Consider the following 12,163-nt stretch of genomic DNA (forward strand, 5'->3'; position numbering starts at 1 on the left):
ATGGTTCAGTGACGTAGTCGCGCAACCGAATCGATTCATGTTTCTGACGTTTACCCCGACCCAATTGTTCCTCCGGTGTTATATCGTTGGCCCAGAAATCTTCTGTTTGTACTTGCACCATATTTTCTCTATCTGGACCAGCATCTGTCTGGTCCAATTCTGGTTGTTCTGTGGGTTTTTATCCGGTGTCAGTACTTGATCCATCCGGGTTTTATTCGTTCTTACATTATCAGTCCGATCTTCCTCGAAGTCGTGTTGGTTTCTCTCTTCCTGCGTGTTGTCCGGGGTCACTTCTATACTACCGACTAAGCTACTTGAACCTACAGTAAAGGGGAACTTAGTCTCGTAGAAGTCCACATCTCTTGAGACTAAATATTCATCATTCTCTAAGTCATGCAATCTCCAACCCTTTTGTCCGTAGGGGTATCCTAAGAATACACACCTACGATTCCCACTCTCAAACTTGTCCCTTGTTCTTCCCTTTGTGTGCGCATAGCACAGTGACCCTAGCACCCTTAAGTGTTCATAATGGGGTGCTTCCCCATACAAAAATTCATAGGGGTTTTCCCATTCAAAATCGAAGATGGTGTTCTATTGATCAAATACCCTGCAATCAAAACACATTCACCTCATAACCTGATTAGAAGATGACCCTGAAATCTTAATGCCCCTGCCACATTAAGAATGTGACTGTGTTTTCTTTCTATTTTTCCATTCTGCTGCGGTGTCCCTATGCAAGATGTTTGAAAAAGAATTCCATGTTCGAAGAAGTAGTTCTTCATACATGTGAATTCAGTTCTGTTATCACTTCTAACAGTCTTCACCTTCTTACCAAACTGCCTATCTAGCAAGGTGAAGAATTTTTTCAAGGTTTGGGACACTTCTGTCATATAGATTAAGAGAAAAATCCACACGGCTCGCGAACGATCATCCGCAATAGTAAAAAAATATGAAGCACCACAAGATGAAGGAGCTCTATATGGTCCCCATAAATCACAATGAATCATATCAAAAATATCCGAAGCTATATTATCACTTAAAGGAAAAACACTTCTTGTTTGCTTTGCAATTTGGCATACATCACATTTTTTATCTAATCTAATACTACTCTTTTTTAGGCCAAATGCCGTAATAGACTTCGTAACTTGTGCTGAAGGATAACCTAACCGTTTGTGCCAATGATCGAACCAACCAACTGCTTCCGCCTTCATACCTCGCATCCACGACACATTCCTGAAATAGTAAAGTACACCTCGACGCTCACCCGTTCCAAGAAGCTTCCTCGTGGTGGGGTCCTGTATAGAACACATAATTTTATTAAAATATACATTACAATCTAAATGATTAACAAGTTGTGACACATAAATCAATTTGCATGTTAAATCGGAACATCAAGGACATCCTTACCAAATCTTATTATTTAGCTTGATTGTTCCTTCTCTCGTGGCCATCGAGCTACTTCTATCCGGTAGCTCAACCGAATACTCAGGAATGTCCCGCTGGTCGCTCAGTTCCTCCGTATTACCTATCACATGGTTGGTAGCTCTGGAGCCAATGATCCAGTTTAAATTTTTGGTCTTACCGTCCATCTTGCCATTTGAGTTTATTCCTTGAGAATTTAACACGTGAATCACAGTCTTCCGAATCTCTTCGCTCAAATTGTGAGGTCCAGTCCTGCCTGTGTTTACCTGTCCTATCTCTGTCTGAGCTCCTTCCCTGGCAACCACTGTGTTAGCCTGGCTGTTGCCTCTTCCCCGTCCACCCCTCTGCTGTTGTTGTTGTCCTCTTCCTCTTTCTCCGATTTTTTTATCTCTTTTTTTATTTCCTGGCCACCAATCCGGATAGCCAATGAGTTGAAAACAGTCTTCCACGACGTGTCCGGATCTCTTACAATGTGTGCAGAATGCACCATCATTTTTCCCTTCACTTTGGTCACGTTGAGGGTTTCTCCCTTGTGTGGAAAAAGCCATGGTTTCACTCCTGTCCTCCGTTTTCCGTGTATTTCCTCTCACACGCTCTTCTTGCACCAGCTTTGAGTAGACCTTGTTTAATGATGGCGGCCAATATGTTCAACCTTACCATTCCCTACGTTGCTTCATCCAATCTCATAAGGAAAAGATGTACTTTTTCTTCTTCTCTTTTGGTTTCTAGGGCCGTCCCTAGATTGCACGTGCACTTTCCACACTTGCAAGTCGGAATTTGTTCGTAATTTGCTAATTCCTCCCACAACTTAGTGAGTCTTCCATAGTAATCCACTATGGTCCTTCCCTTCTGCTTGCACTCCGCGGTTCAACCTTAAGTTGTTGCATCCGAGGGCCGTTGATAATGGTGAACTGTCCTAGGATGCTTGTCCATAATTCTTCTGCTTCCTCTTTATGCAAAATCGTTGAGCGAAGCCTTGGTTCTATGGCGTTGCGAATCCGCGACACCAATAGTGAGTTTATAGTCCATCAATCTTCCAAATCTGGCGATTCTTCATTCGACTTCTTGATCGCACCATCAAAGAAGCCAAATTTCTTCCTAGCTCTTAGGGCTGTCCTCATGGATCTAGCCCATTCTTCATAATTTTCACCTTTCAATTGGACTTGTATCACCACAATTCCAGGGTTATCATTCGACGTAATGTCATAAGGAAAGATTGTTTTTGTTTGGGTTTTGTTTTCTTCACTGGTGATTCCTTTGCTTTTATCGCCGGTTTCTTCGTCACCTGTCATTGTTTTAGGGTTTATGTGTTCTTTCTAACATGGCTCTGATACCATGTTAAATTCAAGACAGGGACGAAAATTTAGAGAGACTGAATAATGGGAGAATTCTTTCTGCCTCTCATTCACCGTAATGACCTCTTTATATACAAGTAAGGTTTCTCCTTACCCTAGTCTAATAAAGTAACCCTATTCTAAAAGAACTAAAATCCTATTTTACCATAATTATAAATTTACCATAAATAACTATTACAATTATACTAGAATAGGGTTCCTACCGACCTAAGGATTTTACCGACACACCGACGTGTCCGGACCAACTGGTCCGGTCACATTCGGTCTCAATATAAGCGCAATAATATGTATTTTTAATCATCTACATATCCAAGAGTTGAGAACACTAAAGGTTAGCAGGACTAATTGCTCTATGCATTTTCTGTGAAATTATTTGCAAGAAAAACATGACAATTGAAACTTCATTTTGGAGGAGCGGGGAAAGGGTTAGGACTTGGGAACAAGAAAAGAGGAGTATAAATATTTCAACCTACACATCTTATTATGTGGTAGATTTTCACTAATATAGTTAAGCTAAAATGTTTATTGGCCCGTTGAAACGTTAGAGTCCCCTTTAATAAGCTTGTCACGTATATATTTTATCTGCTCAAGTAATTAAAACTTGTAGGTAGTATATATATATATGAAATTTAAAAAAAAATCAGTTTTCTAAATTTTAAAGTACAAAATACGTATTGATTTGCTGGATTTTTGTCATTTTTTATTTTGAATTACGAAAATAGATGAATTTAGTAAATTAAAAAATTCAAAGTGGTTCATTAAATATTGAACCATTTTCTAAAGCTAATTGATATGTGACTGTTGAAGACGTTATATACTTGTTCAGTGAAATTACTATTAAGGTTGACTGAGTTGGTTGGGTGAGTGGTTTCCCACATGGGAGATCTGTGATCGAAGCAGCCTTCTCAGTCAGAGCTCGTCATACCAAGCTTGCCTAGTGCAGTTTGCGAGCTATTGCACAGTGAGCAAGTCACCCAATGCGCACCCGAAGGATAGCAACTGCGGGTTTACTTGGGATTTCCAAAAATAAAAAATAAAAAATAAAGATAGTAGGGAAATTATAATTATGATTATATGAAATATGAAAGGATAGAAAGAATAAAATTACAGCCGTTGGGATTTAAACAGGTAGCGGTGATGCAAGAGTACATGAAGAGCTCACGACAACGACAAAACAGAAATACGTAGTTAGTACCTGACGTTAACCTTGACCATGTCTTGCATTAATAACGTTTGGGTTGGGTAGGAAGATAGCCGTTACATAGTACTCTTCCCGTTTTTGTTACAAGAAGATTCGACTATAGCTAACTGTGGAGTAGTATTTATTTATTACCTAATTTTTACTGTATTTTAGAAAATCCGCAAGAGTTATTCATATTTATAACAATAAAATTGGTTAATAATAATTTTAATCAATAGAAATAAGAATTTATGATATATAAACTGACATTTCAAAAAAAAAAAAAATACACTATTAATACTTTTTTTGCGGTTATAGCATATTATTACTTGATTTTTCTAGTTATCATATCATGCTTGCTATGGAGAGTTGTAGATCAACGTAAAGTTCTGATATTAAAAACTTACGATAAAGTTTCATATAATAATATTTACACAATTATGTCATTTATTAAATAATTACAAATATATCTTTTAATAAGCGTTAATTGATAATATGATAAAATTGGTTAACCTGTTATCACAAATAAAAACTCAATAATAATATAGTTTTTTAATTATATTATCAGTCTATAAAACTTGAATTCAAAAGTTATTCTCTAGTTGTGCACAAAAGTAAGCGGGAGACGCGAAGTTTATTGGTTTTAAGTTCTAGTTTCTTTAAGATACCGAGTTCTTTAATTAATAATATGTACATATTTATTTTGAAATAAATATAAAATTTGAACCAAAATTACTCCCCCTAAACTCTACCGATAAATGATTAAGTAAATCAGCCTCCAACAGCACGCTCACCAAAATCATACATTTGATCTGTCTTTGTTTCTTTCTTCTTCATCTCATCACTACTTCTTTTCTCACCCATCACCATTCATAACATAAACTGTGAGTACAATTTTGTGGGTCATTCTTTTTCCTTTCCAGCATTTAATTATTAAGGTACCAATAATTCTCAATAGCTTACTATATACTGTAATCAACTCTATGCTATTTATTAAAAGCCTTCAATGTGGGTGCCGACATAGTCGCTAAAACAGACCAAATGCAATTTTTTTTAACGGCATGCTAAATCCATATTAGTGTACTAGTAAATAACAGCATTAAATTAGAGACCTTTTATTTCCAAGAAATTCCTTCTTCTTGTTAGAAGAATACCGTTGGAGCTCTTTATTTTTCAAATTGCCAAAATTCTCGGCCCTGAATCCAACAGCTAAATTCTCTCACTGTTTATTATACATAGAGAAAAGTAGCTATTTTGCGACTGACCATCTAAATCCAACTCTTTTCTCTTTAATTTACTGATACTCTACACTGTTTTTTCAGATAAAAAAACTTTCTTTCCATTCTGGGCTTTTTCAACTTCAAGAATTGAGCTTGACTATCGTGAGTTCTTTGTTTTTTCCCTTTATTTCGTCTATATGTTATGTGATACACAAGCCTAGCCGTTTGTATATTTCTTTTTTTTATTTTATTGATAACTGTGACGTTCGAGCTAGAAATTCTTGGAGATAACAGTAAAATACAAACCTGAACTATTGCTCGTGTTTCACACCTAAACTATAAGTTGTTTTCTTTTTTTTACCTCAATTATCATCATCTGTATATTAAACACACCTCACTTGTCCTCTTTTCCTACTTGAACTATGGTGATAGTTCAAGTAGGAAAATGGAACTGATACGACCCCCTTCAACAAAAAATTATACTATTTATACATGATTAAAATTATTTTTTATATATATAGTAGATGTTGAACCCCTTTGGATTCTTCGTGTGTTTACTTCTTCATATTCTAACCCTTAGTGGAAATCCTGGCTACGCCAATAGTTAGCGTGTGAAACTAGCGGAAAAAATGATGTTCGTGTGTTTTTTTTTTATTATTAACTCTTATTCTTTTTGTTTATGTTCTTTAAAATTCTCATGTGAAGTCTGAAGAATGCTATTTGGCTTGTCATTTGAAGTATGTGGGCATGAAATTAATAATGCTATGCTTTTACATGTCATTATCAATATGGTTCCATGCTTTTGGCATCACAAAATTTGGTTGGTTTTCTTATGAATGCAATTATAGGTGTTATTTAACAAGGCCCCGTTGTTAATGGCAAAAAAAGAGGGTGTTTTGTGGGTGTACATCAGTGGTACCTAATGCTTTTTAGCATAGAATTCCATCTCTTTCTTTGAATAAAGGAAGAACAGTTCAACTTTTGCTTTTACTTTATTTTGAATCTTTTTTTTGCTTTCTGGGGATCACTTTAAAATGTGGGGATCACTTCTTTTTTTTTTTTTTTTTTTCTCCCTTTGACACTCTTTAGCATCACACTTCCTTAGTGTAGTATACTTTCTTTATTTGAAATTGAAAGAAGCTGTCCAACAAAACATAATGTCCAATGAATAATGTACAAAATTTGTTGCTGTACTTGCTCTGCTAGTAGCTCCGTAACTGCACCTAGCAGTATTTCCAATTTTACTTTTCCACATTGAAAAGGTCTTGATTGATATCTGAGTCGATTTGATTTGCTTAAATAATGAAGCTTCAACTTTTTGAGTGATGCTACATTTGTTTTACATATACAATATCAAATCTTTATTATCTTGTACAAATATATTATCTTTACATGCCTAAATTTGTGATTCTGGTAGCTTTTTATAAGTGGGCATCTTTTTTAAGACTATTCCTACTCCATTTATTAATCGCAATGCATCTTCCCTCCAATTATACACATAAACTACTTGGTGAACATGTTTGAAATTTCCTTAAGGACGTCGAATCAATTATGTCCAAGAGAAAAATCTAGAGCAAAAACTTATCCACCAACAACAACAATATACCCAGTGTAATCTCACAAGTGAGGTCTGGGGAGGTAAGACGATGTACGCAGACCACCTTACCTCTACCTTTAGAGCAAAAACCTATCCAAAAAATAAAAAATCTAGAGCTTTAGCCCTGTTCTCAGAGATTGAAGTTTCGATTGTTTATATTTTTTTCATGAGTTTTCAGTAACTAAAAAAGACCCCCACCACCCATTTCTCTCTTTGTATTTTTGTCAGGAAGGTGGGGAGATGGGAATTTATGCTTCACTGTTTCTCTCTCAACTGCTTTATCCAATTGAATAAGTTGGTATAAATCCATGTTTAGAGCAAGAAAATTTTACTAGGATATAGTTTTCAAGTTTTATGCTCTTGCTTTATAGTGAACAGCTTATAAAAAAATTAAAAAGTAATTGGCACCTTGCTTTTCAGTGGGCTACACTAAAAAATAATGACTTTATTGCCAAAAGGACTTTAGACCAAAGTATGCAATAAATCCTCTCTCCACCACTTTCAAAATCTGTCTTCAGTAGTTCAATCTGTATCTTTCATGATCCATTTTCAATATGAAGAGCTCTCAGTTTTGAACAACATAGCTCTCAGATCCCTTTCATGCATATCATATAGGTAAGTTAACTTGTGTGCCATATATTTAGAACTAAAAGTTAACAGGAGGCATAATCTTGGTTTTGTTCTTTCTTTCATATTAACCAATGAATTTCCTGTAATGGCATTCTGAGATAGAGCTCTTCCATTCTCATTACTTCTTTAGCTGATACTACTTCTGGATTATATAGTTTTATTGCACTGTGCTAAATCTTTTTATCTCCCTTTCGCAGTGGCTAATTTTGTCTAATGTTCTTCAAAAGTGGCCAAGCAGAGAGGCAAGAAGTGAAGGGCTTTTGCATTTTTGCCAGCCAGATGAGTAAAAACATAATGATGCTCCAGCGTTTACTGGCAGCTGTTGCTTTTCTTGTTCCCCTGGTATCAATTTTTCCTCGAGCTATAGCTGATCTTGATTCCGATAGACAGGCTCTACTCGACTTTGTAGACTCCGTCCCTCATATCCGAAAACTCAACTGGAATTTGTCTCTCCCTATTTGCAATTCTTGGGCTGGTATAACGTGTAACAAAGATGGAACGAGAGTCGTTGCAATCCATCTCCCCGCTGTTGGACTTTTTGGTCCTATACCAGAAAATAGTATAGGCAAGTTAGATGCTCTTAAAGTCCTTAGTCTAAGAACCAATTATCTAAATGGAAGTGTTCCTTCTGATCTCCTTTCAATTCCTTCTCTCCGATATGTCTACCTTCAGCATAATAACTTCTCTGGTGATATTCCTGTTTCATTATCTCCTCGACTTGGTGTACTAGACCTCTCCTTTAACTCTTTTACTGGAGAAATTCCACTCACAATCAAGAACTTGACGCGATTATCTGTGTTGAACCTACAGTTCAATTCATTAACAGGAGAAATCCCTAGCCTCGACACCCTCAGGTTAAATAACCTGAATTTGAGTCACAACATGCTTAATGGCTCGGTTCCATACTCCCTCCAGAAATTTCCACTTTCATCATTTGCAGGAAACGCTCATTTATGCGGGACCCCTCTAGCTAGCTGTTCCTTGAGTCCATCACCTTCTCCAGCAGCTGATGGCTCTGTAATCCCTGAAAAACACAAGGCTGTCCACTCTAAGAAACTAAGTACCGGGATCATCGTTGCCATTGCAGTTGTGGCTTCTTCGTTAATGCTTCTCCTAGTTTTAGTAATCTCCTTCTGCTGCTTGAAAAAGAAAGTAAGTCATAGCACTAGCATAATTAAAGAGAAGGTGGCTACTGGGGGAAGGAGTGAGAAATCCGGGGACTTTGGAAGTGGCGTGCCGGATGCTGAGAAAAATAAGTTAGTGTTCTTTGAAGGTTGCTCTTACAGCTTCAATCTGGAGGATCTTCTTAGAGCTTCTGCTGAGGTTCTTGGTAAAGGGAGTTATGGAACGGCTTACAAAGCTGTCTTGGATGAGGCAACAATTGTGGTAGTTAAACGGCTGAGAGAAGTAGGAGTTACTAAAAAGGAATTTGAACAGCATATGGAGATTGTTGGAAGGGCTGGAAGGCACCCTAACATTGTCCCACTCCGCGCATATTATTATTCCAAGGATGAGAAACTTCTGGTTAACGAATACATGCCTGCTGGTAGCTTGTCAGCAGCTTTGCACGGTATACTGTGCTAATCTGTGATTTTTATTGCATTAATTGTTGTGATCATCAGTAATGAATCATATTTTAGGATTTGTTTTTAGGGCTCTTCTCATTTTTGACCAGTCCGCCGAAATTAGTTACGGGTGCTAGCTAAAATATACAAAACCTATGCATTATATGTATATTTATGTATATTATATATAGAGTTTATGTATACAATATGCATATTTATACTTAATATGCAAAACTTATAGATTCGCTGACTATTATTCTTTTGAGCGATACAAAAATGTAATTATCCCTTATTTTTTACGCCATCTTGATAACGAATGACAGGTAATAGAGGTATTGGAAGAACTCCACTAGATTGGGATACAAGATTGAAGATAGCTCTAGGATCAGCAAAAGGAATTTCCCATATCCACACTGAAGGTGGTGTGAAATTTACTCATGGGAACATCAAATCCTCCAATGTACTACTCACAAGAGATCTAGATGGCTGCATTTCTGATTTTGGCTTAACACCTCTGATGAACTACATATCATATAAGTACAGGTGTGCTGGTTACCGCGCTCCAGAAGTGATTGAAACACGGAAAGGGACACAAAAATCTGATGTCTATAGCTTCGGAGTGCTGCTACTTGAGATGCTGACAGGAAAATCCCCTCTCCCATTATCAGGGCAGGATGAGGTAGTCGATTTGCCTAGGTGGGTGCGTTCGGTTGTTAGAGAGGAATGGACTGCTGAAGTTTTCGACGTAGAGCTGTTGAAGTATCAGAATATTGAAGAAGAGATGGTGCAGATGCTTCAGATTGGACTCAGTTGTGTAGCAAAGGTGCCTGATATGAGACCCGCGATGGGAGAAGTGGTTAGAATGATTGAAGAAATACGACAACAAGAAGGGGAGACGACGAGGCCTTCCTCGGAGGAGAACAGGTCTAAGGACTCTAATGCACAAACCCCTGAATGAATAATGCAGTTTTAAGTAATTTATTTAGCTTTTGATTCTAGATTAAGTTAAGAATGCAATTTATCTCCATTGCCACCTTTTGCATGTTCCTGGATATATAAGTGTTTTTTATCCTTCATGTTATATCCTATTCTGGCCTCTGTAGAGATTTTATCAGCTCAACATAAATGAGAACCTTTGTATTTCTATTTTGTTTTGGATCTTTGATTTTTTCCCACCAATTTGGCAAGAAGCCACAACTATGCAGCACTACGCCTCGTGCAATGTTAAATTGTTCAACGTTTTTGTGTATATACATTAACAAGGGTTAGAAAAAAAAATTCTCTTGAGAAAAAAAGAGACAGAGAAGTGGCTAATACGTTAACCTATTACTATTTGGGGAGTTACGAGGCAGTTCTTTGACCAGTTGTTTCTTACATTTTTTTTCTAGATTATTTGAATTATAAATTATCATGACTTATACTCTTAGTATTTAAATATTTTCTGTCAAAATTTACGGTCAAAGTTATAAAGCTTGATCCTCGCACTCCAAAATAGTTCACATAAATTGAAAATGAGGAAATATTTAAAAAAGCAATGCAAGCAAATATCAAATTTAAAGGCTTTATCCTAAGTACAACTTTGGACGGACACCCTAAAAGTCTCTTGAATTTCACCAGTAAAAACATCCACCTGATTTGTGATGAAAGTATATGCAACCATAGTCTCTGATACTCCAGAATTGGTATTGTTGAGAGATTATCATCTTCCTCATGATTTGAGAGAAAAAAGAACAAAATAATTTAACTTCTTAGGAGTATAAAAAAAAAAGATTAAAAAATTAAAAGATATAGGGCAAACTTGTACATTTAGGATTACAAATAGTTTTACAATGGCATGTACATTCGGCCTGGTTTTGGCGCCAAAAACTGGAAAATCGAATAATTCACCGATTCGATCAGTCATTTTGCAAAAAGTACTTTTTTTAAACCGACAAATGCGATCGGTTTATTATTTAAAATAATTAAATTTTAATTTTCAAGACTAACATTTACAACACAAAATATATGTCAAATTATTTTTTTGCAACAAATCTTAATGCGAGTGTCTAAATGAAATTTGCATTAGCCCTTTTATTTATGCATGTTCCATCTAGACACTCGAATTAAGATTTGTTGTAATTGAGCACCTGAACATATAATAAAATGTTCCTATTAAACCCTTTCTGTATAATTTTTTTTAAGAACACTTATGTGCGTGTTCTGAACGTCCATTATGTAAGGAAGTTAAACACTTAAAATATGTCACCTCTTTTACTTATATGAATTTTCCTCAATAAGCCTTAAAATTTTAGGCTTATCCCAATTGAGGTTGATGTGTTACTTAAAGGAGATGACATATTTTATGTGATTAATTTAGCTACCTAATAGATGCTTGAGAATATGCGCAAGTGTTTTTCAAAATTTGACCGTAATTTTCCAATAGGAACACTTTATTGTGTAATGTGCTCAATTGAAACAAGCCTAAGTGATACGATCCGACTTGGGTTCATATGAAATGAACAACACAAATACGCGGAATTAAAGATAGGGGAGAAATCAAGGGATGCGAATTGAAGAAATGGGGATAAGAATAGAGGAATAGAAGCAAGACCCAATTAGAATTGGATTTATGGGCAAACTTCGATATATGAAATCCAAACTCTCTCAATTGAATCAGCCTAAGAGAACCTATACTATTTGAAATTCAAAGAAGAGCAATCCAAATGAATTCACAAATGAACAACTCTATATGAAATCAATGGAAAAGGGTTCATAGCCAACAAAGGAATCCACCAATGATGAACTATCACTAACACTAATCACTAGATTAGCAGTATACTAAACTACCAAACAAACTATCACTCCTATGAGTATCTCTTCAGTCATTTAAAACTTCTTAAATGAAATAATAAGTGTAGTGTTTATACTACTACGCTAAAGAAGACTAGGCTTGCTATTACAAAAATACCCTTAATGAAGTAAGAGCCTTATTTGGTCTTCTTCATGGATGATGGCTTGACTTTAAAGAATAGCCTCTTTGCATAAACAATCACCTTCCGGCCTTTAACTACCCAAGCTTGCAATTGTAGCCACACATCAAACATTTGGGCTTCTTTAAGAAGCAAGCTTTGGGCCTTGGGCTCTTGGTCTCTTGAACTCTCCCTCTATGCTATCTTTCATAGCTTGATGGCCCTCTAATGGCTCTCTTCAAGTGC

General features: G+C 36.2%; 1 protein-coding gene across 2 annotated transcripts; it reads left to right on the plus strand.

The window, feature by feature from the left end:
• Positions 1 to 5,078: 5,078 nt before the first annotated feature.
• LOC132611210 (probable inactive receptor kinase At5g58300) lies at positions 5,079 to 10,118 on the plus strand. 2 transcript variants are annotated; one of them, XM_060325620.1, is made up of 3 exons: positions 5,079 to 5,339; positions 7,602 to 8,974; positions 9,293 to 10,118. In XM_060325620.1, exons 2-3 carry the CDS (start codon positions 7,618 to 7,620, stop codon positions 9,925 to 9,927), a joined length of 1,992 nt encoding a protein of 663 aa, XP_060181603.1. In that variant the 5' UTR covers positions 5,079 to 5,339; positions 7,602 to 7,617; the 3' UTR covers positions 9,928 to 10,118. The 2 variants fall into 2 exon arrangements, with proteins under 2 accessions (XP_060181603.1, XP_060181601.1); XM_060325618.1 differs by lacking the exon at positions 5,079 to 5,339 and adding an exon at positions 6,923 to 7,389.
• The last annotated feature ends 2,045 nt before the right edge of the window (positions 10,119 to 12,163 follow it).

Source organism: Lycium barbarum, chromosome 9 (genome assembly GCF_019175385.1).
Source record: "Lycium barbarum isolate Lr01 chromosome 9, ASM1917538v2, whole genome shotgun sequence".
Lineage (NCBI taxonomy): Eukaryota > Viridiplantae > Streptophyta > Magnoliopsida > Solanales > Solanaceae > Lycium > Lycium barbarum.

Bases quoted from the DNA above. Each gene is read 5' to 3' on its own strand.
- LOC132611210 (XM_060325620.1), top strand. From the start codon at position 7,618: ATGTTCTTCAAAAGTGGCCAAGCAGAGAGGCAAGAAGTGAAGGGCTTT. The intron at 8,975-9,292 runs GTATACTGTGCT...AACGAATGACAG, and splicing joins CTTGTCAGCAGCTTTGCACG to GTAATAGAGGTATTGGAAGA.